Source organism: Hyperoodon ampullatus, assembly GCF_949752795.1.
Source record: "Hyperoodon ampullatus genome assembly, chromosome: 4".
Classification (NCBI taxonomy): Eukaryota; Metazoa; Chordata; class Mammalia; order Artiodactyla; family Ziphiidae; genus Hyperoodon; species Hyperoodon ampullatus.
In genome coordinates, this window is record NC_136917.1 from 59,041,258 (window position 1) to 59,069,217 (window position 27,960).

General features: G+C 44.7%; 1 protein-coding gene across 1 annotated transcript in view; it reads left to right on the plus strand.

Annotated features, from left to right (window-relative positions):
• Positions 1–378: 378 nt before the first annotated feature.
• The window catches only part of SIL1 (SIL1 nucleotide exchange factor), a gene marked incomplete at its 5' end in the record, with an annotated part of 159,064 nt that continues 131,482 nt past the window's right edge, over positions 379–27,960 (plus strand). The window contains 3 exons of the mRNA XM_079701556.1: positions 379–548; positions 716–830; positions 6,557–6,692. Coding sequence (XP_079557682.1) covers positions 379–548; positions 716–830; positions 6,557–6,692 — 421 coding nt within the window. The remainder of the gene's footprint in view (positions 549–715; positions 831–6,556; positions 6,693–27,960) is intronic.

Sequence of the window (27,960 nt, forward strand, 5' to 3'; positions counted from 1 at the left end):
GGAATTCCCCAATTCCCCACCACTGGGATTTTGATAGGGATTGTATTGAATCTGCATATTGCTCTAGGTAGTATTGTTGTCTTAACATTATTAAGCCTCCAATCTGTGAACATGGAGTATCCTTTTATCCTTGTGCTATTTAAATTTTAACAGCTACTAGGGCCTGCACTTTGGTGTTTTTGACTGTCTGAAAAGTGATGTAAAAGGCTTTATGGCTTGGGAATATTGAACTTTGCTGTTTTAGAGGGTGCTGATGGTATGTCTTCAAGTATAACAGTGGATATGGTTTAGAAGTGAATGGTTATAAAGGCTCATATGAATTTGGGCCCATGTCTGTTCACACACAGATCATTTGGTTAGTTTCCTTCTCTCTTCACCATGGCCAATACCACCCTGTGCAACCTGATAACAACCCGGATAATGAAGAAGGAAGGGACCAGGGCTATTATAGCTCATGCAAGGGTCCTGGTTTACTGTACAGTTTTAACCAAGGCATATCTCCCCATATGGGGGAATGGAGGCTTACTTCAGGTTGATCTGCCTTTGGGGTAAAAGACCTGTGATACCTCTATTCAGGAAATGTCTGACATCATCTGAAATGTTTGACATCTGTCAAAAAAGTGACATCATGGGAATCACTATGCTGGGGCAGGGGGAGGGGTGTCAAACACCAGCTTCCTGTTGACCTTCTATTTTCTGTGTTTACATTCCTCAGGCCCCTAACTATGCCTCACCAGGGCCTGCTCCTATTTCGGATGGCTCCTCTGGGCATGCTACTCGGCATGCTGATGACCTCCTGCTTCACCTTCTGCCTCAGTCATAAGAACTCGGTAAGTGTCTTACCGCAAATAGAGGGATCTTCTTTGGGTCCAAGAAAGCCTCCATGCCACCAGAGCTGCTGTGGGAGTTTCTTATAGGAATGTGACCAGTGCTGGGTCACATAGTATGTGTACTTCTTCCCCCATCCCTTAGTCCTCTGGCCTCTGTTTAAAGCTTACGACACAGTTTCTCTTTGGCGAAAAGATGAGGATGATGATAATGATATAATAACAATGATGATAATATGATTAGCTTACTATGTACCAAGCATTGTATTATGTGCTTTATATGTATTCTTATTTAATCCCCTCAACAACCCTATGAAGTAGACAACTACAATTATTATCCTCATTTGACAAGGAGGAGATTAAGTCTCAGAGATATTAAGTAACTTGGCCAACATTATAAAGCTAGTTTGTGGCAGAGCTGGGAAGGTCAGGATTCTCCCCAAGGGGCTGGGTGCCTGTGTGGTGAGCACCAAGTAAGACTGCTTCTTTGTCTACTCTGCTCATCCATGTGCATTCTCTGTATCCTCTTTCCCTCTGTCCTTTTCTCCATGTTCTTTGCAGCCTCCTTTTCATTAACCCAGACCTCATTGCTGAGGGTTTCTGTCATTGCCAAAGGCAGGGGCAGAATGCCTGAGAAAGCCCTGAGCTTGGCCTGGCTGCAGGGTGTCCTGGCCCCATTTCCCTGGCCTGCCCCACCAACAGCCTACCCTTGATCAACTCCCAATGCCCTCTCTTTCCTCTCCCTTGAGATGCCCTGACTGTCAGCTCTCTCAGTATCACCCTCCCCTGGCCACCTTCTCCAACCCCAGGGGTCCCACTTAAATGTTGGGTAAAGTGCTGGAGGCTTTGGAGCCGGAGGGCCATGAAGTGCAAATGACAATTGTGATGAATTTAATCCAGCTCAGCTGAGGTTCACCTCTGGCTCATGGCAAGCTTCTACCTTCTCTCTGAAGTCATTTGTTTTCTCTCTGCCTTTCTCCCCACTTTGTAGAGCAGGAGAGAATGTACAGTTAGGAGTCACGAATCCTTTTGAGCTTTTAATGTTCTTTGACTAAGATCTTGTTGCTGCCGTTTTTTGGTCTCCTCTTCAAGGAGAATGAGACTGGGATCCCATTGGCCCCTGAGGCTGGGACTGGCCATGGCATGAAGTTGGGGCTGTTTCTGGCATAGCCTGGCCCAGAAAAGCACCCAAGTGTCTCGAGGGCTCAGGGCTGTGTCCCCTCCAACCTGCAGCTCATGAGGATCTGGGTGCTCCCCATTATGAGCTTTAGCAGATGCACAATTAACAAAAGCGTGCTGATGAATTTACTTAAGGACTGTGTGTTAGTAAGTCTCTTTTAGATAATAGTCCAACCAAATAGATGAGCTTTCAGAGCCGTAATTATTCTGGCCCGTTTATATTAGCTCTTTTGAGTCTAATCTCAGAAAAATGTTAATACTGACTTTCATCAGCAAAAGCTGCTTTTATCCTTATGTCTGTTCCTAAGCTGTATCCATTTGTCATAATCTTTCATCATGTGCTAAGTACAAGTAGGAGTTGAAGCATCTTTTCTCTCATACCATAAAAATTGCTGCCCCGATGGCATTTAAAATCCAAATTATGCAGCCAGCCACCTTCACAACAGTGAAAATGGGTGGTGGGGGAGGTGGGAGTGGTCATGATCCTTTGTTCAGAGCCTAGAGTCCAGGCAAATGCTCCTAGTGACCTGGAATTGTCCTCCCCAAAGGTATTTGTACAGGTTAATGGCCACCCAGCAAAGGCTGGCTGTGTGTATCAGGGTATGATCTGGAGCCAGCCTCCCTTCCTGGCTCCTGCTATGGCATCTCCCTGGGATGCCACATCTTAGGAGCAGTGCGAATGCTAAAGGGATGTGGTTGTGTGGTATACTGGCCTTCAAAAGATGGTGGATGATGAGGGAGGTAGTAGAACCCAGTGGAAGGAGCACAGAGCCTTGGTAAACTCCCTTTTGCCTCCTACTTTGGCAATTTGACCATTTCTTTTTTTTTTACTTTGACCATTTCTGAGCTTTGTTTCCTCATGTGTAAAACAGGGTTGGTACCTCCCTCTTAAATTTTAGTGTAGATTAAATGTGATTGTATATATAAAGCACCTAGCATTGGCACTGGCACAATATGGCTAATGGATGGTCAATAAATGTCAGCTGTTATTTTTTAGTAAGGGTTGGCTGCTTCCATTGTTTAATTTAGGGCTCTGTCAGCCAGGCTCCTATCCCAAATGTTGCCTTCTCAGTCTGTCTCTGTCACAGCATCTATCCACCTACCTTGAGAGATTCATTCATTCTCTTGGATCTTGAAGGCTTTGGTCTTTAAGAATCTCTTACTCAGTTACAATTATAAGGAAGTGTGACATGGTAAGCTGTTGTCAGCTAACACCTTAGCTGGGATTTCTTGCCACTTAAGAGGAAATTGGTATTTAGAGTAATGATGGCAGAGAGAAGAGAGGATTCAGCATGGAAGGGAGCTCGGAGAAGCCAACTGAGAGGTCACCAGAGCATGAGATTTACTTCAGAGCTGACCCAAGGGCTGGCTGGCCTCCCTCACCTCTTGGTCTTTGTCTCCTGTTCAGGACACTGCTGGAGCAGAGAGAGGGTCGTCCCTTTCTCTGGGACGGTGTTTCTTTAAACACAGTCATTAAAGGGAAGGAGGATGTACTGATAAATGTGCTGGGGTGATCTCATTGACCCTGCTTCCTTCCCTCAGCATCCCAGGGCACAACCGTTAGAACACATGACTAAGAACAGAAACACAGAAGTGAGTCAGAATTCATGCATGCACTTTGGAGCCAGGCAGTCCTGCTTCAATCTCTGCTCTTCTTTTCTCAGCAGTGTGGTTTTGCACAGGCCCTGTATGTGTAAAATGGGAATAAAAGTATGTGCTTCATAGATGAAACTTGGATGAGTTGTGAGGCATGGAAGGCACTTCAGACCAGTTCTGGGAATATGGGTAAGGGCTTAATAAATGGTAGCTACTGTTATCATTACAACCTCACCTCCATGATGCTGCTTTTCCTGAAAACCTTTTCTGCACTTCCACCTTTGAAGTGATTGTCCAGCTTGTAGTATGTTTGTGTGACTGAACCTCCCTCAGTGCTTGCCAAAGTCACTCAGAGCCAGATTTGGTGAACAGGGTGAGCTGACCAGACGGGAACACCAAATTTATATCACCTCTACTAAAAACAGGTGATCTGTAAAATAATGGCAGATTGTGAGTGTGTGAGTGTGTGTGTGTGTGTGTCTGTGTGTAACTTAAAATATGGTTCAAAGATGATACCAAGAGGAAGCTTAAAAAACATTTTGAGCAGTGATGGGATTGTTGCAGAAAGCGTTTGGCTTTCCTAGGGCTTGAAGCATGTGTCTCAATGGTTCATATCTTGTTGTAATCCTTCTTCTTGAACCTACTCTATTAATCTCATTAAAGATCTAGAAAAAGAGGCTTTCTCAGCCCCTACTCATCAGAATGAACACTAGCCTTGCCTGGATTGGGCTTTCTGCCATATTTTCATCATCACCATTACCCTTGCCTCTTTCTGCTTCTCTTGATGTTGAGGATTTGGTTACTTGATTACAACTGTACCTGCCAGGAGTTAACTGGCTAATAGATACACTAAAGCAAGAGTTGTAATGTAAAGCTTAGAGATGTTTAGTTTGGCCCTCTTAGTGTTCTAAAAGTAAGAAAATGTCACATAAAAATCTGGATTTTTGTTTCTCATCAAGTTGAATGCCTTCGTGGCAGTGGTGGAGCAGCTGAGTAGCAGCTGTGTTTCTTAGTCAAGGCAGGAGGACTCCAGTTTTCACAGTCCCACCACTCCTGGTTGTTTTTACACCTGGCACACAGCTCTCATTTACATCCATCCCTGCCTGGCCTCTGGAGGCATTTAGTCCACATACTTCTGAGGTAAATCTTATTAACGGTCTTCTAGTCCCATAGTCTCGTGTATGGTGCTTTTGGCAGAGACTGACCAGCATGGCTGGGCCCTGGAGTACATAGGCTGCAGGAACTTAGTGGACAAAGTGGTCTTTGTTCTGGAGTGTGGGGCTAGTTCCTGGCTTCCAGCAAACTCTTTGGACTTGCCTCCAAAAGACATCCAAAAAGACATACCTGTCTGTAGGAGGAAGGCCTTCTTTTGTTCCTTTGTTGCGTGATTACAAACTAAGCCCTGGGCTAGGCAAGGGGTATACAGTGGTGAAAGAGACTGACACGGTGCCTGCCCTCAGGAAACTCAGCTGTTGAAAGTTTGATGTCTGTGCCCTTAGAATGCACGGAGCTTCCTGCCGGTCTGTCTTCTCTTTAGTCTCACACACATCTACTCTCTGTTCCTTCTTTTCTTTTCTTTTTTTTTTTTGCGGTATGAGGGCCTCTCACTGTTGTGGCCTCTCCCGTTGCGGAGCACAGGCTCCGGATGCACAGGCTCAGTGGCCATGGCTCACAGGCCTAGCCCCTCCGCGGCATGTGGGATCTTCCTGGACCGGGGCACGAACCCGTGTCGCCTGCATCGGCAGGTAGACTCTTAACCACTGCGCCACCAGGGAAGCCCCCTTGTTTTCTTTTGAGCTCAGATTTGTGCTGGGGCACATTGAAAGGGATACATTGTTACCTCCCATGTAGGATTAGAATTGTTCGGGAGACCAAAATGAGATCTACGTAAAGTATCTAGCACAGGTTTGGATTCATAGGAAGAATCCATGAAAAATACTTACTCTTTTTACGGGAAAAATTGGGAGGTGGAGGAAAAGTGATGGCGGGGGAGGTGGAAGGGCTGAAATAATCTCCCAGTGTTCTAGTGTGGGTTCCTCTTTGCCCTCCCAAATGTAATTTCCCAGAACTCTGGAACCCTCTGGTTCCAATTGCCTGAGGCCTTACTGCTTTTATGCAAGAACAGGTTTAAAAATGGGACAGGAAGGATTGGAGGCTGGGAAGGAGCAAGATGAATAATACTTTGTATTTATGTTACATCTCTGTCTCCTGAGCTCAAAGTGCTCTACAGCATCTCATTAATCCTCCATGCTCTCCATGGGGTGGAAGGAAACAGGTTTTAGGAAGAGGTTTCCAACCCGGGCATCTTCCTCCCTCAGCCCAGCTGGACTTGCACCTTCCCACTTGTACCCCTTCTTCCATGGATTGGAATGCCCTAAGAGGTCATTTATGCTCCATAGGTACCCTGGGTAATGAAGGTACCCACGCCCTTACTCTGCCCTGCTGGGCTGCTTAGGAATTAATTGGGCCTTAGCTGCCAACTTTTGTACATCTGTGTTGACCATTTGAGGCCTTACTTTCCTATTCATATGTATGTTTTTTCTTTTATAAATATCTTTAGTTTTTAATTGTAAGAGTAATAGGTATGAATTTTAAACATCAAACAGGATAGGAGCTTATCAACTAAAAAGTAAAAAGTTCTTATTGTCTCGTTCTGTCAACCCCTCTCCCCAGTATGTTCCCTTAACTCCCTCAAGATAGTGTGGAACCTTCTGGAGTTTTTTTTTTTAATGCATATACAAAAGTGCCATATACACACAACACATACTGTGTTAATTTAACCATATCACCTCACTTGTACTGGTCTGACACTAACCTTGTGAAAGGTCCAAACAGGGCTAAGGAGGGCAGGAAGGGCAAGGAGGAGAAGGGTGTACTGCCCCAGGCCATTTTCTTTCTGCTTGCCTGGTACCCAACTGTGGTGCTTCATGCCCTGTTTTTTCCTTTCTCTGAAGGAGTTTGCACTGACCAACCCAGAGGAGAGCAGCACCAAAGAAACAGAGAGAAAGGAAACCACAGAAGAGGAGGAGCTGGATCCCAAGGTCCTGGAGGTGTTTCACCCGACCCATGAGTGGCAGGCACTTCGGCCAGGTACCAAGCCCAGCGCTGTCCCCAGGAAACACACTTGAAATTCAAAATGTGTATGTCCTTTCTCCCCCCAGGGCTGTTTTGAAGGAACAGCCCCTCTCTGGCCTCCTGGAGGGGAGGAAGGGTGGCTGCTGCTGCAGGACTCAAGGACCTTAGTTTTCTTGCAGAACAGAAACTGTGGCATCTGAGTGCCCTGGAAGGAAGGCAGGTGGTGGGTGGCCGAGCTTTTGGAGCAAGTGATAGAAAACTTTCTTTCCTTGCACTTCTGAAGCACAGGAGAGGCAGTGACATGTGCCTCACTCTGCAAATGCTATTTTGGGCTCTGCTGCTCGGCTTAGTGCTGCTGAAATATTGTTCATGGGAGAGTCCGGAGCACTGGTGTGGGGCAGGAGTTTTCTGTTGTTAAAGGAACCTGTGCCAAGAAACAGGGGCTGTTCCTGGCCTGGTTTTTAAATGGAGCATCCTCAGAAGGAACAACTTTCTAACCCTTTTATGGCCCTGGGCCCAGGGCTTAAAATAATAATGAAAAAAGCCAGCAGTTGTGGTGTTTACCACATTCAGATACTGTGCTACGTGCTTCATGTGCATAATCTTGTTCAGTCTTCACAATAATAGGAGCTATTATTGTCTTTATATTCAGATGAAAACATTGATGCTCAGAGAGGTTAGGTGACTTGACCTATGTCATCCAGCCAACTTGTCCTATGTCATTGACCCCAGCCTGGACCCATCTTCCTCCCACTTGTCCTTCTAGAGTCCCAGCTGTCCTTGGCTGGAGCCCGACTGTGGTGACACTTGAGCCCATTCTCAGGAGTAGGCTATTTGCGTTCTGCACTGTGGCGGGTGGATGGCAAGCCCTGGCAGCTGCCAGAGTATAGTTTCATCAACTCCTTGCTGATGTTCATCACCATGTCCTCACTGCCCCCATTGCTGCTGTGCTGGCAGGGGCAGCGTTTGCTGTGCCAGCCAACTATCTGGTAGCAATATCACTCCTGCTGGGCTTGCATGCGGGTAGTTGCTGCCACAGAAGAGTGATGAATCACCAAGGAAACCAAGTAGGTGCTAATGGAGTTGGGTAGAGGGAGATTTTAGGGACAGAGGTACTGGGTTTAGCAGATCCAACCTCTGGCTGCCCTCCTCTACCTTCCCTGAGAACTGAGCCCCCCTGGTCTTTGGAGACTAAAACTAGAGGGGCTCTCAGGGTGTGGGAAGTGGAGGATGTACGCTGTATCCACTGATTTTATGTGATTAAAAGTGCTTGTACCACTTTTTTTTTTTTTTTTTTTTTTTTTTTTTTTTTTTGCGGTATGCGGGCCTCTCACTGTTGTGGCCTCTCCGCTCCGGACGCGCAGGCTCAGCGGCCATGGCCCACGGGTCCAGCCGCTCCGCGGCACGTGGGATCCTCCCGGACCGGGGCACGAACCCATGTCCCCCACATCGGCAGGCGGACTCCCAACCACTGCACCACCAGGGAAGCCCGCTTGTACCACTTTTAACCAGGCAAGTACCTTGAGCCGATGGAGGTCAATGTCCTGTCATCCCTACTCCTACCGTCTCTTTTCCTGTGGCACCCTTCAAGACCCCAGTCCACATTGCAGAACAGGCCTGAAAGTTCTGACCCAGGGCCCTTGCCCAGCCTCTGGGCAGTGGGGCTCCTGTTCATGGTTAAGCAAAAGAGCCCTTTTTGTATCTTTGGGGAGGGAGGGCCAGAGCCTGTGTAACAAGGGCAGGCTGAGGGCTCTGAGCACCTCCTGGAGAATTAGAGTGGAGTACTGATTTTTATATTTAACTTGTTGCCCCATTGACGTCATCTTCTGCCTTCTAGTTTCTCAAGAGCCCCTTATAAGTTGTTCTGCCCCAAAGTCCCTTGAAGCTGCCCCAAAGGCTGGGGTGTTGTGCTTGAGCACAGACACTCAGCAATGGGGGCAAAGCAAGTCTAGGTCCAGACATGCTTGCCCCATATCCCAAGAGTGTTTTTCATTTCACCTACACTCACCCCCAAAGCAGGACCAGTGAGGGGAGGGAAGGTGAGAGGTTTGTTATGGCCTCAGGGTTTGATGTGTGGTGATTCAGAGTCTGGTACTGTCGAGGCAGACAAGACTCTCTTAGGTCCCAGGACAGGATCGAGGTGTTCTATGTGTATATTAAGGTTTTATATGTTATGTCTGTTGGTAGGAAATTGACATCTCAGTGGTCTGTGTGGATAGCTGGCACTTGCCTTTAATCAGAGTATATTTAATTCACCACATAACGAATGCTGCCTGGGAGCTTCCATCACAGCTACTGAAAGGTTAAAAGGAATGTAGCCAGTCCCAGGGTGAGTAGATAAGTGAGGAGGTAGTATAATTTAGTGGTAAAGAGCACAGACTTTATTTTATTTTTTAAAGATTTATTTATTATTCAGTTATTTATCTTATTTATTTTTGGCTGTGTCGGGTCTTAGTTGCAGCATGCAGGATCTTTGTTGAGGCATGGGGGAATCTTTTGTTGCGGCACACGGGCTCTTGGTTGTGGTGCGCGGGCTTTACTCTAGTTGTGGTGCGCGGGTTCCAGAGCGCGTGGGCTCCGTAGTTTGCAGCACGCGGGCTCTAGTTGAGGTGCGTGAGCTCAGTAGTTGTGGCGTGCAGGCTTAGTTGCCCTGTGGCCTGTGGGATCTTAGTTCCCTGACCAGGGATCGAACCCACATCCCCTGCATTGTAAGGCAGATTCTTTAGCACTGGACCACCAGGGAAGTCCCAAGCACAGACTTTAGACTGAGCCAGTCCTGGGTTCAAATCCTAGCTTTGCTACTTAGGGGATCTTGGGCAAGTCATTGAATCCTTCTGCCCTTCATTTCCCCCATTGGTGATGTCGGGGAAATGTCCTGCCCTGCCTGCTGCAGAGGCTGTTTTGAGGATTCCCAACATGTAGACATTACTCAGTACACAGCAGTTCTGATTTTTAATGGTAAATTTGCCATTTGTGCCACTCCTTAAACTTGATTGTGGAATTGGATGCCAGTGAGGGTACATGAGAATGTAGCCTTCCTGTCCTTTCTGGCTTTAGATAGGGAAGGGAACTTATGGTGACAAGGAGAGACTTCCATGGTCATGGAATGTTCTCCCTCTTTCCTCCCAGGGAGAATTTTGATACGGGAGCAGAAGGGGTTAGTACAGCATTTCCTGCCTGAGAGCTAGGTGCGTGGCATAGGAAGATGGTGGAATATCTTTTGGGGACTTTTAAGAGAATGGCAAAATGGCTAGTTTATGTTGACAGTTATTGATTTCAGTTCAGTACCTTCTGTCTCTTTAGGTCTCTGAAGGGAGGACCTCATCTCTGTTGTCCTCAGGTCTCAAGGAGGGGACACTGGGCTCATTTGAAGGCAGATTTCCTGACTGCCTGCTGTGGCCTGGGGACCAACCCGTAACTTCATGGACCTTCCTACCAGGCCAGATAGGAGTTGGGCCCCAGTCACTTAGCCCTGGAGCAGCTGTAGGTCACCCTCCTGAAGTCTCCCTGCCTCTGTTATTACTGTCAGCATCCTCACTACGAGTCGCTTGTTCCTGGAAGTGATTTTCCTGTCTCTCTCTCTCTCTCCTGGTTTATTTTGGGATCTGTCATACCTTACGGAGGCACAGCAAGCATTTGAGTGTGGATTCAGCATCAGCTGTTCACAAGCAAGCAGAGGAAAGCTGTTTGCTGGCAGGTCCTGTGGGTTCTGGGCAGGGAACTCAGGAATTTGTCCTAGGGCTGAGGACCCCTGTACCCCAGGCTTTGTGCCTGTGCACTTGTTATTAGAGAAAACTGGTCACAGCCAGATATTGTGGGCCTTTTGCTCCCTGGGCATTTCCTGAGATCCTACTTTGTGCCAGGCACTGTACTGGTAGCCAGAGACAGATAATAGCTCACATTTACTTAGCATCGACTGTGCCAGGCATCTTTTGAGGGCAGGTGCTATAACTACCCTCATTTTCATAGACAGAAATGAGTCTCAGAGATAAGTGACTTAGCCAAATGACCAGTAGGTGGTAGAGACAGAATTCAGATCTAGCTTTGTTTGGCCCTAATCTTGAGCTCCTAACCACTGTACCATAATGTCCTTCTGGGTAACAAATGGGACATGACCCCTGCCTTCCAGTAGCTTATGGTCTCACAGAGGATACAGAGAGAAAAAGTGTTTTGGATGTCCTGGTGGTAGTGTCCTGTGCTCAATGAGGGCACTAAGGAGGGTATGGGGAGGCCAGGCCAGGGCCTTCTCTCTATCCCTGAGATCTTGGTGGAACTTTGAGTCAAATTTTATGATGCTAAACCTCCAAACCCACCTTCAGTTCTCTTTTTGAGCTGTGTGGCCTTGGTCAGTTTGATTAGAATCTCTGAACCTTAGTTTCCTCATATGGAAATAGGGATGAAAATACCTACTTCACAGAGATGGTGTGAGACTGAAACAAGATTAACATGTGTAAAATGTTTCACTCTGGGCCTGGCACATAGGAAATATTCAATAAATGGCTATAGTTGTCATTTTAAAAATACACCTTTGCTGCTGCCTCCCTTTCCTTGGGGACCTGAAGGAAAAATGGAGGCGATGAGGCTATCTGAGCAAAGGCCTCTCTTGTTCTGCCCCTTACCCAGTGCTATATGTTGGCCTCATATGGGTTCAGGGAAGCTTAGACCTGGAGCTTCTTATTGACCTGAGGTGACTTGCAGGCTCTGAAATACTGTGTGAGAGCCTCTGGAATATTGGCATTAGCACAAAGAGCCACTTGATGGGAGCATACAGGAAGCCTGTGCAGGAACACGTTCATGTGAGGTGGTTAAAAAAAAAAAAAGTCTAAATCATCAACAACTGATGAGAGCAATCCAAGAATTATAGAGCACCAGCCATCTGGTCAGATCATTTCAGATCTGCACGAGCAATAGGAGGGAATTGAATTTTAAAAACCTCATTTATGGTAGACCAACTACTCTGTTTCAGGCATTTAAGGGAGGAGTCTGATTTCCTGCAGGCCCTGGACATCTGTCTGAAGGAACACCTGACTCTGGTCTGGGTGACTCTGCAGGATTGTCTTTGTGAAGCCTTTGGCCCCTTGCAGCTTAGAAGAGGCTGTGTGATGTTCCAATCCTCAGACACCAACTGGGTATCCAATAATTCAACTCAATTCTGACACTATCTACCTGGAATTAGTGTCAGATCCCACAGTTAAAGGGCTCAGTCCCACTGCCTCTAATTCAGATGCTAGTCACAAGTCCCAGGCCACTGGACTTGTGACTGACCAGCTATAAATTAGGGATTCCCACAGTTCCCTCCTCAGGTTTGATAATTTGCTAGAACAGCTCACAGAACTCAGGAAAACACTTTACTTATGTTTACTGGTTTTTTATAAAGGCTACAACTCAGAATAGCCAAGTGGAAGAGATGCATAGAAGGTATGGGGGGGGGTGGGTACAGAGCTTTCATGCCCTCTTTGGACACACTGCCCTCCCAGTACTTCTAGGTGTTCACCAATCAGAAGCTCTTGGAAGCCCCCTAGGGGCTTTTATGGAGGTTTCATTATTTAGGCGTGTGATTGATTAAGTCATTGGCCATTGGAGATTGAACTCAGTCTCCAGCCCCCCTTTCCTCCCTGGAGGTGGGGCTAAAGGTTCCAACTGTCTAATCAAGGCTTGGTCTTTCTGGTGACCTGCCCCCATCTTGATGTTACCTAATTCCACCCCCCGCCCCCCCCACACCCATCCACCCATCCCCTGCAAGAGTCATTTCAGGAACCAGGGATAAAGACCAGATACTTTTTTTTTTTTAATACCACAGGCTACAATTGAGGTGGGACTAAGGGGCAAAGCTCCCAGTGCCTTCTGCCACCTACCCAGCTCTGTGATTGGGAGGCAGGTGACCCTCCTTTCCTTCCCTAGTCAGGAGGGATCTTCCTTACAGGTTATCTCATTCCCCAAGATGGTCCACAAGAGTATGACCTGCTTGTGTCCCATCGTTCACACACAGGCACACACACACCTCGAGGCCTATGAGCGGTGGGTGACAGTAGGAGTATTGGTTAAGGGCAGTTCATACCTAAGCTCCTCTCGCTCATGAGAGTGGGGAGGTTGGGACTTCTTGACTGCCAGCGGGAGGTAATGGCCTGAGGGAGGGTTATAGCAAGGGGCCTCTGTTGGATGATCTTTCACCCTGGCTCAGAGCAGCGCTGGAAAGGTGGAGCAGGGGCAGGATAGAGGAAACTGCATGCTTTTTGTGTGGTATGGTAATCTGTGTCCTCTCTTGAACACAAGTTGCTATCTCCAACAACTTTTCAGCATGAGGTGTTCAGCAGAGCTTATCTTTGGTGCTGCCTCCTTCTGCATAGTGCCTTCCTCCCCTACTTTGAAACCTTTCAAGTCTTCTGGGGATTCCCCGAGAACTTCATTTGTTTCTCTCCTGCCTATACTTCTAGTCCATCTCCCCCATTACTGCCACCTCCCTAGCCTTTGTTAAGCGTCTCTACTCTGAGCATCTCCTTTACTCCTTATCAGTATGAGTTTGTCAGGGAACTGCTGGGGGCATAGCAGGATGCCAGGCCTCTTGAGACCTGTAGGAGCAATGTCAGAGGCTCCAAATTACCCTGTACTGGGAGAGAAAATAATGGTGGGCTGGAATACATGAAGGCCCCACATGGCTCCATAAGGACAGTTTAGAGCTCTTCATTTCAGAGAGACACCATTTCCCATATGTGGACTTCTCCCAGGATGGCTGACCACTGCCCCATGGCAGCCAAATTCCACACCCCCCTGGGGGGAGCAGGTGGAGGCCAGGGCAGGATGGCCACTGTCAAGGTTGAGGCCACTTTGAGACTAGCTGGCTGAGCACTGTACTGGCACCAGAGCATCTCTGCCTGGGCTTTGGCCTTAAGTACCTGGATGGGGCAGGCCAGGGTCCAGTTTGCAGTCTGTGGCCTTGGATGGTTGGACATCTGCTTTCTAACAAGCGTTTATATGCTTAATGCTCACCCTAGGCCCTTATTCTCCCCTTCCTCTCCTTCCTCCATCTACTGGTTCTCTCTGAGGTTTAATAAAGAGTACTTAGAGTTGCACAGCCTCAGCTTTCAAAGATCGGGACCCGCAAACTGACTTAAATAAAAAAACTTAGACTGGATTAGAGATAATGGAAAACTAGCTGCCAAAACCAGTTCCGGCCCTCATACCCAGGGCTTGGCTTTAATTCAGAGAATCTGTGGAGCCTCGACTTCCCTTCTTTCTCTAATATTGCCCTCGCCCTACTGGCTAAGACTGTCTAGGCCATCTCCAACGTTGGGATTAACCAGAGCTGGGAATAGCTCTCAAGGACTGACCTGGAGCTGGAATGAGAGGCCCTTTTCCAGAGCTTGTTCCATTCCTAGGTTTGTCACAGTACTAGAGGTATAACTTGATTGGTAACTTAAGAGGAGATAATATTTGACTAGGTAGAGAAGAGGACAGGTAGGAAGCAATGAAGGGGAGGATGACATGAACTCTCACTCTAAAAGTGAGAGTATATCTACCTGGTAGGAGAGGCAGAGATGTGTAGCAGAATAATGGGATGGTGGTGGTGCACAGCATCCCCTCTGTCAGGATAGGGGGTGGTAGGAGGAAAGAGAATTGAAAAGCAGTAATCTAACTATGTGAAAATAAGTGTGTAGTTTAGTCCATTCAGGACTGTGCCGTGAATGGGAGATGAGGAAATGAAGAAGGACGATATAAACTCCTGAGTCTGAGGAGTTTGAAAATAAGTGGAAGAAGAGAATGAAACTGGTAACTTCACAGATAGCCACACCAAAAAATTCATTTCTTGTTACATTTGTTGAACTCCTATAATGTTCGAGATATAGTGCTTGATGTCGGAGATACCATGGTGGGCATTGACAGAGGGGCTTGCCTGCCTGGGCTTATGGTGTAGGAAGACCCCAGGTAGGAATATAATGCTGCGAGAAGACAGAGGTGTGGCCATGAAGGAACATCTTCCCAGAGGCAGCTCTTCATTTCAGAGGGACACTGAAGCATTGAAGCTGAATGGAGAGAGTTTTTGTGTACGTTGGAAGGCAGAGGGGGAAGGAGGCACTGTTGACAGATTTGAAATCCCAGAGAGAAGATCATTGATGAGGCAAAGTTGTTTAGGTGGCAGATGGAAAGTCTTGGCCTCATGAATGTGATGAGCCTTGGAAATTTGAAGCACAGCCTAGACAAAAACAAGGAAGAGTACGAGAGATGTAGAGAGAAATTGAGGAAGCTTCCATTAGATGTCTTCGATTTTCTGAGTCAAGCTAAGGGTGGGGCTTTTACCTTGGATGATGAAAGAGAAGGCCTTGATTGGGTGCTTAAGGAATGACGAGGTTAAGGAATAACCACTGTGAGGAAGTTGCTCAGACAGTCAAGAGGTCAGAACTAAGCATTGCCCAGCGTCAGGGGCCAGTTGACGACTGACAGCCTGACTTTGTTCTGGGCCAGGACCGGTGGGCTTGGTGACTTTCTAGAGCAATGTGAGCCCTGGACAGTGGATAGCTGAAGTGTGAGGAAAGATGGGTAGATCATTAAGGAGACTGTTGGATTGTCTTTGGGATTGATGAGGGAGACCTTTGGCCTATGGGGCAAGCTGGAGAGCTTTAGTGGAAGCTCCTCTGAACCTACTCTAACCTCCCCTCTTCTGAAACAGGGATTATCAAGACTCTTTGAGGCTCTTGGCAGTGCTCAAAGTCAGAGTTAGGGTGGTATCCCACTAGCCACTGATCTTCTAGGCAGGCCTGAAAAGAACCTGAATGAAGCAGAACTTGTGTGCAGTGGGCTCTGTAAGCCTTTTGTTCCTTGTGCTCTGATCAGGCTGATTTTATTTCTGTTCATGTTGGGGTTTTGCTTTGTTACTTTTCATAGACTAGTAGGTTGTTGGTCTTGCCTTATTTCCCATAATATGTTGATTTAAGACAAACAAATTGATTTATATTTTAATTTATTTAGTTCTCAGAATAGTCTGTTTATGGTTTGTATAATGCAGTTGTTTGAAAGGAGAGAATCATTTCTTTGGATTAAAAAGTTTTCAGATTTGATTACCTGTGGCCAAAATTAGTTTATCTGAGCAGAGGTGAGGTTTTTTTTTTTTTTTAACATCTTTATTGGAGTATAATTGCTTTACAATGTTGTGTTAGTTTCTGCTTTATAACAGAGTGAATCAGCTATACATATACATATATCCCCATATCTCTTCTCTCTTGTGTTCCCTCCCTCCCATCCTCCCACCCCTCTAGGTGGTCACAAAGCACTGAGCTGATCTCCCTGTGCTATGCGGCTGCTTCCCACTAGCTATCTATTTTACGTTTGGTAGTGTATATATGTCCATGCCACTCTCTCACTTTGTCCCAGCTTACCCTTCCCCCTCCCTGTGTCCTCAAGTTCATTCTCTAGTACGTCTGTGTCTTTATTCCCGTTCTGCCCCAAGGTACTTCATGACCTTTTTTTCTTTTTTCTTTTTTTGATTCCATACATATATGTTAGCATACGGTATTTGTTTTTCTCTTTCTGACTTACTTCACTCTATATGACAGACTCTAGGTCCATCCACCTCACTACAAATAACTCAATTTCGTTTCATTTTATGGCTGAGTAACATTCCATTGTATGTATGTGCCACATCTTCTTTATCCACTCATCTGTTGATGGACACGTAGGTTGCTTCCATGTCCTGGCGATTGTAAATAGAGCTGCAGTGAACATTGTGGGACATGACTCTTTTTGAATTATGGTTTTCTCAGGGTATATGCCCAGTAGTGGGATTGCTGGGTCATATGGTAGTTCTATTTTTACTTTTTTAAGGAACCTCCATACTGTTCTCCATAGTGGCTGTATCAATTTACATTCCCACCAGCAGTGCAAGAGGGTTCCCTTTTCCCCACAACCTCTCCAGCATTTATTGTTTGTAGATTTTTTGATGATGGCCATTCTGACTGGTGTGAGATGATATCTCATTGTAGTTTTGATTTGCATTTCTCTAATAATTAATGATGTTGAGCATTCTTTCATGTGGTTGTTGGCAATCTGTATATATCTTCTTTGGAGAAATGTCTATTTATGTTTTCTGCCCATTTTGGGATTGGGTTGTTTGTTTTTTTGTTACTGAGCTTCATGAGCTGCTTGTAAATTTTGGAGATTAATCTTTTGTCAGTTGCTTCATTTACAAATATTTTCTCCCATTCTGAGTGTTGTCTTTTCGTCTTGTTTATGGTTTCCTTTGCTGTGCAAAAGCTGTTAAGTTTCACTAGGTCCCATTTATTTATTTATTTTTGCTTTTATTTCCATTTCTCTAGGAGGTGGGTCAAAAAGGATCTTGCTGTGATTTATGTCATAGAGTGTTCTGCCTATGTTTTCCTCTAAGAGTTTGATAGTGTCTGGCCTTACATTTAGGTCTTTAATCCATTTTGGGTTTATTTTTGTGTATGGTGTTAGGGAGTGTTCTAAGTTCATTCTTTTACATGTAGCTGTCCAGTTTTCCCAGCACCATTTATTGAAGATGCTATATTTTGTCCACTGTATATTCTTGCCTCCTTTATCAAAGATAAGGTGACCATATGTACGTGGGTTTATCTCTGGGCTTTCTATCCTGTTCCATTGATCTATATTTCTGTTTTTGTGCCAGTACCATACTGTCTTGATTACTGTAGCTTTGTAGTATAGTCTGAAGTCAGGGAGCCTGATTCCTCCAGCTCCGTTTTTCTTTCTCAAGATTGCTTTGGCTATTCGGGGTCTTTTGTGTTTCCATACAAATTTTGAAATGTTTTGTTCTAGTTCTGTGAAAAATGCCAGTGGTAGTTTGATAGGGATTGCATTGAATCTGTAGATTGCTTTGGGTAGTAGAGTCATTTTCACAATGTTGATTCTTCCAATCCAAGAACATGGTATATGTCTCCATCTATTTGATTCATCTTTAATTTCTTTCATCAGTGTCTTATAGTTTTCTGCATAGAGGTCTTTTGTCTTCTTAGGTAGGTTCATTCCTAGATATTTTATTCTTTTGTTGCAATGGTAAATGGGAGTGTTCCTTAATTTCACTTTCAGATTTTTCATCATTAGTGTGTAGGAATGCAAGAGATTTCTGTGCATTAATTTTGTATCCTGCTACTTTACCAAATTCATTGATTAGCTCTAGTAGTTTTTTGGTGGCATCTTTAGGATTCTCTATGTATAGTATCATGTCATCTGCAAACAGTGACAACTTTACTACTTCTTTTCTGATTTGGATTCCTTTTATTTTTCTTTCTTCTCTGATTGTTGTGGCTAAAACTTCCAAAACAATGTAGAATAATAGTGGTGAGAGTTGGCAACCTTATTTTGTTCCTGATCTTAGAGGAAATGGTTTAGTTTTTCACCATTGAGAACAATGTTGGCTGTGGGTTTGTCATATATAACCTTTATTATGTTGAGGTAAGTTCCCTCTGTGCCTACTTTCTGGAGGGTTTTTATCATAAATGGGTGTTGATTTTGTCAAAAGCTTTTTCTGCATCTATTGAGATGATCATATGGTTTTTATTCTTCAGTTTGTTAATATGGTGTATCACATTGATTGACTTGCGTATATTGAAGAATCCTTGCATTCCTGGGATAAACCCCACTTGATCATGGTGTATGATCCTTTTAATGTGCTGTTGGATTCTGTTTGCTAGTATTTTGTTGAGGATTTTTGCATCTATGTTCATCAGTGATACTGCCCTGTACTTTTCTTTCTTTGTGACATCTTTGGTTTTGGTATCAGGGTGATGGTGGCCTTGTTGAATGAGTTTGGGAGTGTTCCTCCCTCTGCTATATTTTGGAAGAGTTTGAGAAGGATAGGTGTTAGCTGTTCTCTAAATATTTGATAGAATTCACCTGTAAAGCCATCTGGTCCTGGGCTTTTGTTTGTTGGAAGATTTTTAATCACGGTTTCAATTTCAGTGCTTGTGATTGGTCTGTTTATATTTTCTATTTCTTCCCCGTTCAGTCTGGGAAGGTTGTACCTTTCCAAGAATTTGTCCATTTCTTCCAGGTTGTCCATTTTATTGGCATATAGTTGCTTGTGGTAATCTCTCATGATCCTTTGTATTTCTGCAGTGTCAGTTGTTACTTCTTTTTCATTTCTAATTCTGTTGATTTGAGTCTTCTCCCTTTTTTTCTTGATGAGTCTGGCTAATGGCTTATCCATTTTGTTTATCTTCTCAAAGAACCAGCTTTTAGTTTTATTGATCTTTGCTATCGTTTCCTTCATTTCTTTTTCATTTATTTCTGATCTGATCTTTATGATTTCTTTCCTTCTCTAACTTTGGCGGTTTTTTTGTTCTTCTTTCTCTAATGGCTTTAGGTGTAATGTTAGGTTGTTTATTTGAGATGTTTCTTGTTTCTTGAGGTAGGATTGTATTGCTATAAACTTCCCTCTTAGAACTGCTTTTGCTGTATCCCATAGGTTTTGGGTCGTCATGTTTTCATTGTCATTTGTTTCTAGGTATTTTTTGATTTCCTCTTTGATTTCTTCAGTGATCTCTTGGTTATTAAGTAGTGTATTGTTTAGCCTCCATGTGTTTGTATTTTTTACAGATTTTTTCCTGTAATTGATATCTAGTCTCATAGCGTTGTGGTCAGAAAAGATACTTGATACAAGTTCAATTTTCTGAAATTTACCAAGGCATGATTTGTGACCCAAGATATGATCTATCCTGGAGAATGTTCCATGAGCACTTGGGAAGAAAGTGTGTTCTGTTGTTTTTGGATGGAATGTCCTATAAACATCAGTTAAGTCCATCTTGTTTAATGTATCGTTTAAAGCTTGTGTTTCCTTATTTATTTTCATTTTGGATGATCTGTCCACTGGTGAAAGTGGGGTGTTAAAATCCCCTACTGTGATTGTGTTACTGTCGATTTCCCCTTTTATGGTTTTTAGCATTTGCCTTATGTACTGAGGTGCTCCTATGTCGGGTGCATAAATATTTAGAATTGTTATATCTTCTTCTTGGATTGATCCCTTGATCATTATGTAGTGTCCTTCTTTGTCTCTTCTAATAGTCTTTGTTTTAAAGTCTATTTTTTCTGATATGAGAATTGCTACTTCAGCTTTCTTTTGATTTCCATTTGAATGGAATATCTTTTTCCATCCCCTCACTTCCAGTCTGTATGTGCCCCTAGGTCTGAAATGGGTCCCTTGTAGACAGCATATATACGGGTCTTGTTTTTGTATCCATTCAGCCAGTCTGTGTCTTTTGGTTGGAGTATTTAATCCATTTACATTTAAGGTAATTATCGATATGTATGTTCCTATTACCATTTTCTTACTTGTGTTGGGTTTGTTATTGTAGGTCTTTCCTTTCTCTTGTGTTTCCTGCCTAGAGAAGTTCCTTTAGCATTTGTTGTAGAGCTGGTTTGGTGGTGCTGAATTCTCTTAGCTTTTGCTTATCTGTAAAGGTTTTCATTTCTCTGTTGAATCTGAATGAGATCCTTGCTGGGTAGAGTAATCTTGGTTGTAGGTTTTTCCCTTTCATCACTTTAAATATGTCCTGCCGCTCCCTTCTGGCTTGCAGAGTTTCTGCTGAAAGATCAGCTGTTAACCTTATGGGGATTCCCTTGTATGTTATTTGTTGTTTTTCTCTTGCTGCTTTTAATATTTTTTCTTTGTATTTAATTTTTATAGTTTGATTAACATGTGTCTTGGCGTGTTTCTCCTTGCCTTTATCCTGTATGGGACTCTCTGCGCTTCCTGGACTTCATTAACTCTTTCCTTACCCATATTAGGGAAGTTCTGAACTATAATCTCTTCAAATATTTTCTCAGTCCCTTTCTTTTTCTCTTCTTCTTCTGGCACCCCTATAATTCGAATGTTGGTACGTTTAACGTTGTCCCAGAGGTCTCTGAGACTGTCCTCAATTCTTTTCATTCTTTTTTCTTTATTCTGCTCTGCAGCAGTTCTTTCCACTATTTTATCTTCCAGGTCACTTATCCGTTCCTCTGCCTCAGTTATTCTGCTATTGATTCCTTCTAGAGAATTTTTAATTTCATTTATTGTGTTTTCATCACTAAGTCCTTGTTAAACGTTTCTTGTTTTTTTTCTCCATTCTATTTCCAAGATCTTGGATCATCTTTACTATCATTATTCTGAATTCTTTTTCAGGTAGACTGCCTATTTCCTCTTCATTTGTTTGGTCTGGTGGGTTTTTACCTTGTTCCTTCATCTGCTGTGTGTTTCTCTGTCTTCTCCTTTTGTTTAACTTACTGTGTTTGGGGTTCCCTTTTCACAGGCTGCTGGTTCGTAGTTCCCGTTGTTTTTGGTGTCTTCCCCCAGTGGCTAAGATTGGTTCAGTGGCTTGTGTAGGCTTCCTGGTGGAGGGGACTAGGGCCTATTTTCTGGTGGATGAGACTGAATCTTGTCTTTCTGGTGGGCAGGTCCACGTCTGGTGGTGTGTTTTGGGGTGTCTGTGACTGACCTTGATTTTAGGCAGCCTGTCTGCTAATGGGTGAGGCTGTGTTCCTGTCTTGCTAGTTGTTTGGCATAGGGTGTCCAGCACTGTAGCTTGCTGGTTGTTGAGTGGAGCTGGGTCTTGGCATTGAGATGGATATCTCTGGGAGATTTTCATCATTTGATGTTACGTGGAGCTGGGAGCTCTCTGGTGGACCAGTGTCCTGAACTCGGCTCTCCCATCTCAGAGGCACAGGCCTGATGGCTGGCTGGAGCACCAAGACCCTGTCATCCACACGGCTCAGAATAAAAGAGAGAAAGAAAGGGAAGGAGGGAGGGAGGAAGGAAGGAAGAAAGATAAAGTTATTAAAATTTAAAAAAATTATTAAAAATAAAAAATAATTTAAAAAGTAATTCAAGAAAGAAATAAGAAGAGAGCAAACCAAAAACTAATCCGCCAATGATAACAGGCATTAAAAACTATACTAAAAAAAAAAAAAAGAGGATAGACAGAATCCTAGGACAAATGGTAGAAGCACAGCTATGCAGACAAAAGCACACAGAAGCATACACATACACACTCACAAAAAGAGAAAAAGAGAAAAATATATATATATTGTTGCTCTCAAAGTCCACCGCCTCAATTTGGGATGATTCGTTGTCTATTCAGGCATTCCACAGATGCAGGGTACATCAAGTTGATTGTGGAGATTTAATCCGCTGCTCCTGAGGCTGCTGGGAGAGATTTCCCTTTCTCTTCTTTATTCACACACCTTCTGGGGTTCAGCTTTGGGTTTGACCCTGCCTCTGCGTGTAGGTCGACTGAGGGCGTCTGTTCCCTGCTCATACAGTACGGCGTTAAAAGAGCAGCTGATTAGGGGGCTCTGGCTCACTCAGGCCGGGGGGAGGGCAGGGTAAGGAGTGTGGGACGAGCCTGTGGCGGCAGAGGTCAGCATGACGTTGCACCAGCCTGAGGCGCGCCGTGTGCTCTCCTGGGGAAGTTGTCCCTGTATCACAGGACCCTGGCAGTGGCGGGCTGCACAGGCTTCCGGGAGGGGAGGTATGGATAGTGACCTGTGCTTGCACACAGGCTTCTTGGTGGCTGTAGCAGCAGCCTTAGCGTCTCATGCCCTTCTCTGGGGTCCGCGCCGATAGCCGCGGCTCGCGCCCATCTCTGGAGCTCGTTTACGCCGCGCTCTTAATCCCCTCTCCTCACGCAACGTGAAACAAAGAGGCAAGAAAAAGTCTCTTGTCTCTTTGGCAGCTCCAGACCTTTTCCCTGACTCCCTCCCGGCTAGCCGTGGTGCACTAGCCCCCTTCATTCTGTGTTCGCGCAGCCAACCCCAGTCCTCTCCCTGGGATCCGACCTCCGAAGCCCGAGCCTCAGCTGCCAGCCCCCGCCCACCCGGGCGGGTGAGCACACAAGCCTCTCAAGCTGGTGAGTGACGGTCGGCACCGATCCTCTGTGCGGGAATCTCTCCGCTTTGCCCTGCGCACCCCTGTTGCTGCGCTCTCCTCCGTGGCTCCGAAACTCCCCCCTCCGCCACCCGCAGTCTCCGCCCGCGAAGGGGCTTCTAGTGTGTGGAAACCTTTCCTCCTTCACGGCTCCCTCCCACTGGTGCAGATCCCGTCCCTATTCTTTGTCTCTCTTTTTTCTTTTGCCCTACCCAGGTACGTGGGGAGCTTCTTGCCTTTTGGGAGGTCTCAGGTCTTCTGCCAGCGTTCAGTAGGTGTTCTGTAGGGGTTGTTCCACATGTAGATGTATTTCTGATGTATTTGTGGGGGGGAAGGTGATCTCCACGTCTTATTCTTCCGCCATCTTGAAGCTCCTCTCCGAGGTGAGTTTTTAATGGAGTAGTAATGTGGTGCTTTTGTCAAGTTTTTTTTTTTTTTTGCCTAGCCGAAAGGAAACTACCCCCACCCCAAGCAGCCCTCTACATGTTGCATAAACATCATTTGTTAATCTCCATTCTGTAATCCTGGTTTTGCCAAGTCAGGAGTTTGGATAGAGGGTGAGGAGGTTGTGTAGTATCTCATGGCCAAGAATGACTGAGGTGGAATAGGACCCAGGAACTCTAGTCTAGCTGCTGGGGAAGGGAAGAAAACTAACATTTTGGGGGAACCCCCCTTGTCCTTAGTGCTTTATGTACATTTTTTAAGGGAGGCTTGAAGGTGCCCTGTAAAGAACTGTTTATCTCTTCTCTTGGTCTCTTTTGGAGCTTGTATTTGGCCAGTGAGGGGGCCTCAGTTACCATTGCTCTTCCCAGGATTTTCTTCTTTCTTCTGAAGATAGAAAGTGTAGGATCATTGCTTGAAAGTAGTGCTATTTCAGGTTTCTGTGGGAACAAAATAATGTGAATTTTGGAGGCTGTTGACATTGAGAGGGGAAATTATTTAAGAGGATGGAGAATTATTCAAGCTGCCCCATCTTTGTTTCCTAGGTTAGATCTTAGGGGTAGATCCAGATGTTCCTTAAACACAGTGGATTAAGTAGCCCTGTGTGCAGTGTGATTGGAGGGCTATTAGCTGGCTTTAGATTCCCACTGGGTTAGATTGCAGATGGAGAGGCTGGAGGAATTATTCCCTAAAGACCATTAGCTTTTCAACCTCCAGTATTTGATCAAAATAGCTAGCTGAGAATACCTTGGAGTTAGATACAAAATGGTAGATTTCAAAGGCGGGGGGCTCTTTCTTGCCCAAAGCTGGCAGCCAAATGAAATGTTTGATTTACAGGAGCCTATCTAAATGATGGGGTTGGGAGGTGCCCTTTGAGGGAGTGAAGGAAAGTGGGGAGAAGTTAAGAGAAGGACAAATCAAAGGAAGCCTGAGTTTTTTCACCTATTTGCTGATGTCATTTAACCCTACTTATGCATGTCAGTGAAAGTCTTGGTTCTATAGTGACTGAATTTGAACAAAATACTTTTTCTCTGTTTTTTTCCTCCCTTTTCATGCTCTCAGCCCTTCTCTCTTCCTCACTCACTGCCTGCCCTCTTTGCATTCTTTTCTCCCTTGCTGTAATGGCCTCTACCTGCTGCTGAGTGTCAGGTGGCAGGGGTGGATAGATGTGGAGTGTGTAGTTAGGGAAGTATTTTCTTAATTCTACCAGCATCAAGAAATGACTTCATAAAGCAATTATACTCCAATAAAGATGTTAAAAAAAAAAAAAGAAATGACTTCCAAGCCAGTCCTTTCAGCCATGTATTTCACTGATTAATCAGAACAAGAGAAATGACTTCCATGCCAGTCCTTTCAGCCATGCATTTCACTGATTAATCAGAACAAGAGGAAAAACACTTTAGTGTTGTCAGAGAGGGGATTTGGGAAAAATCAAGTCTGTGGAACTGAGTGATCTAAAGTCATAGTCATTAACAGCAAGTCTTGGAGTGTAGGCAGAGTTCTTCCCAGCCTGGCTTCCACAGCCGTGTCCCTTGACACTCTGCCCTGTGCTACATGAATGGGTTGTGCCTCAACTTTCCCAAAGAGCCTAATGCTAAAGAGAAGGTGTCAGCTTGTGTTGCCCATCACTGGGCATCTCTGGGCATGACATGGAAAAGAAGCAATCCCAGAAGATTTCTTTTTTATCCTTTGACCGTAACGTCTTCATGTACTTGCAGAAGCCTTTGGAAGAGAGTGCTCTTGAGTTGAGCACACCTACTTGTATGTTTCCCCTTTTCCTGGTACTGATTGAGGGTGAGGTCTCAGGAGAACACTGCCCTCTTCTTTGTCCTCAGGCCAGGAAGGTGCTTCTTGTCAAGAGAAAGAAATTTCTGGTTGTATGGGCATAACTTAGAAATTAAAGTGGATAGTTTGTCTCCCTTGGAAAAAAGACAAAAGCCTAGAATGCCCTCTCTTCAAAGAGACATGTCCTTTGGGGAAGGAGTTGCCAGAGGGCAGAGTCTAGCCTGTATTTTGGCATGTGGTTGTTGTCGCAGTGCCTTGAATATAGCAGACAGTAGAGTGTTGCGGAGTCATTCCACCCGGGTTCAGCTCTGCCTTTTCCAGCTAGATAGCCTTGGGCAAGTTATTTAATTCCACTAAGGTTTAATGAAATACCCTGTAATGAAATATCATTTGTAAAATAGGGATAGTAATAATACCTACTTCAGAGGATTATTTTAAGTGGGGTAAATAAGGTAAGCATAAAGTGTTTACTATAGTGCCAGGTATATAGGAATAGCTTAATAAATATTAGCTACTGTTGTTTCTGTTGTAGTAAAAATGAGTGGACACCAGACAAACCCAGACTGAGGTATGATCTAAAAATTAACTGACCAGTATTTAAGTATGTCCAGATCGAGAAAGACAAAGACCAAGGAACTGTCACAGATTGGAGGAGACTAAGGAGACATGACAACTAAGTGCGGTGTCATATCCTAGATGAGATTCTGGAACAGAAAAAAGGATATTAGAGGAAAAAACAGGTGAAATGGAAATATTCTGTAGTTTAGTTAACTACTACTGTGCCAATGTTGATTTCTTAGTTTTGATAATCGTTCTGTGGTTATGTAAGATGTTAATATTAGGGGAAACTGAGTGAAGGGTATGGGGACTTTGTACTGTTTTTGCAACTTTTCTCCAAGTCTAAAATTATTTCGAATTAAAAAGTTAAAATGAGTGGAGTCCAAGTGACCTCTTAGGTAAAAAGAGAAACTGACCAGGGTGGAGCCATGCATAGCAGGTCATACCTGACTCAGTCTCACCTCCTGTGTCACAGGAAGGGCTCTTACTAAGGGGCCCCAATGCTTGGCCTTTAGCTCCTGAACACCTGCTGCATCCTGAGCAGAGGTTAGGTGGATAATTCGTTGGGTGACAACTCAGACACACGCCCCAGTTCTGATTCTGCAGTGGTGCCATAGCGACTAGGGTGGAGGCCACTCATTTGGCATTAGGCTGAGTGATCAGGGCATTTGTCTCTGTTCCTTGGAATATAAATGAAATACTGCCTATTTTATCCTATTATCTAAGCACCAATCACTATGGCAATATGTTCGCAGATCTCAATGCCTACCCCTACGCTCACGCTCACTGTTTGATCATCCAGAAGAAAGAAAAATAAGTTCAAACCAAGATTTGCAATAATTTATTATTTTCTTTCCTGTTTTAAGTGCCTTTCTCTCACATAAAGCAGGTACTTTGCTTGCTCATCTTGGGTGCAGAAGGTACATGTGCTTTTCTTATGACTAATGTGGCCATCTCTGTCATGCTAATAACAGGCTTTGTAGAAGAAAACCATTATTATCATTGGGAGAATATGAGTCTTGGAGTTTTTATTTTTGCATTGAAGTCAGCTGTGGGGGGCGGGGTCTGGAAAGTATAAAGTCTTCCATTCTAGCCCACAGCTCCCTCGCCAGTATTTACCTTCCAAAAGCCCATATATTTTCTAAGTAAAAAAAAAAAAAAAATCAATGCTAAAAACTGTTCTTTGTATTTTAACTCAGTGGCTAAGGTGTACTGCTTTTTGCTGTTGATTTACAAATTTTATTGTCACACCCTGGGGACGCATGTGGCTTACTCAATAGTGTGACAAATGGCTGGTCTCTGAATTATGTATAGTATTACAGGAGAGTTCATAAACCATATTTCTCTGTAGGCTATTTTAGGCATAAGACTAGTATGTGACACATGTGACTAAAAAAAAAAGATGGGAGGTGGTGGTGGGAGGGAGAAGTGTCCAGTTCAAGATTGAACAGTACACTACCCCTGAAGGCTTGTGAATGCAGAGGGTTGAAGTGCACAGACCTTGGGTGTGGATTGGGAGGATTGGAAGCACCTGGGATAGAGGAGCGAGACAAGGCTACAAATCAAACCTTTGCTGCACCTTTGCTCAGGCTAGAGCCCCAGTGGAAAGATGACCAGCTTCCTTTCTCCTGGGGCTTCTCTTCAGTCAGATAACAAGTGGCCTGAGGCCAGAGAGTCTTGTACCCTGAGTGGGCCTTCCACGCTCCTGCTCCTCCCCCATGCAGCCACTTGTGCTGATGGATGTGTGCAAACCCTTTACAAATGGTTTGGCACTGCTTGGCTTGCAGAGGTCATCTGTCTCTTTTGAATGAGCAACTTTATATTTGTGGCTTCTTTTCCCTGCACAGAGAGATATTGCCTTGTGTCAGCTTCTGCCTTCTGATGGAAATGTTTACCATCCCTAGGGAAAGGCACCATTCTTTGGGGGTAATGTCTGCCGGTGCTCCCCATGCCTCATGGGAGCATAAGCCTGTGCTTAAGGGTGGACGGGAGGAGGCGGCCATTGAAGCGTGCACAATTGCCACCGAGGCAACCATCTGCCAGTGTCACGGCTCGAAGCCTGCCTTTGAATGTCTGCACTCCCAGGCCTACATGCATTATGCACAGCCTATTCCCTAAATGAGCTTTCTAAGTGTATATAATTCCTTCCTACCCTGTTCTTGTATAGTCTGCCTCAGGGCACCATTCAGAATCTCCCCTAATTATACTGGAGCTCAGCTTCTGGTGTCTAGCATTTAGAATTTCTGGTAATAGCTGATTTTTTTTTTTTTGATTTCTAGAACTGCAGTGAGGGATTGATTTACAGTTAAAGGAAGATTTGCTTCTTAAAGGGAAATTATCAACACTGTGATGATACAGTTTCATGGCGGTGGTATTTTGACTCTATCCAAAGCCACAGTCTGGCTCGCCTGGCTTCTTCCAGAATGGACTCTGTAATTTGAGGAGGCTGCTCCAGCATTAGAATGAAATTGGTGCTTCCAGTTGTAGACCACTGTCTTCCCTTCCTGAGATGGAGGAATTTTTGCACATGCTGCTTAGAAAAAAGGGATTCATAACATGACTCATTCCTTGCCCACAGATCTAGGATTCCTGCCATCCAGTAAATTTTGGCAGGCAGGCAGTGTATGTGGA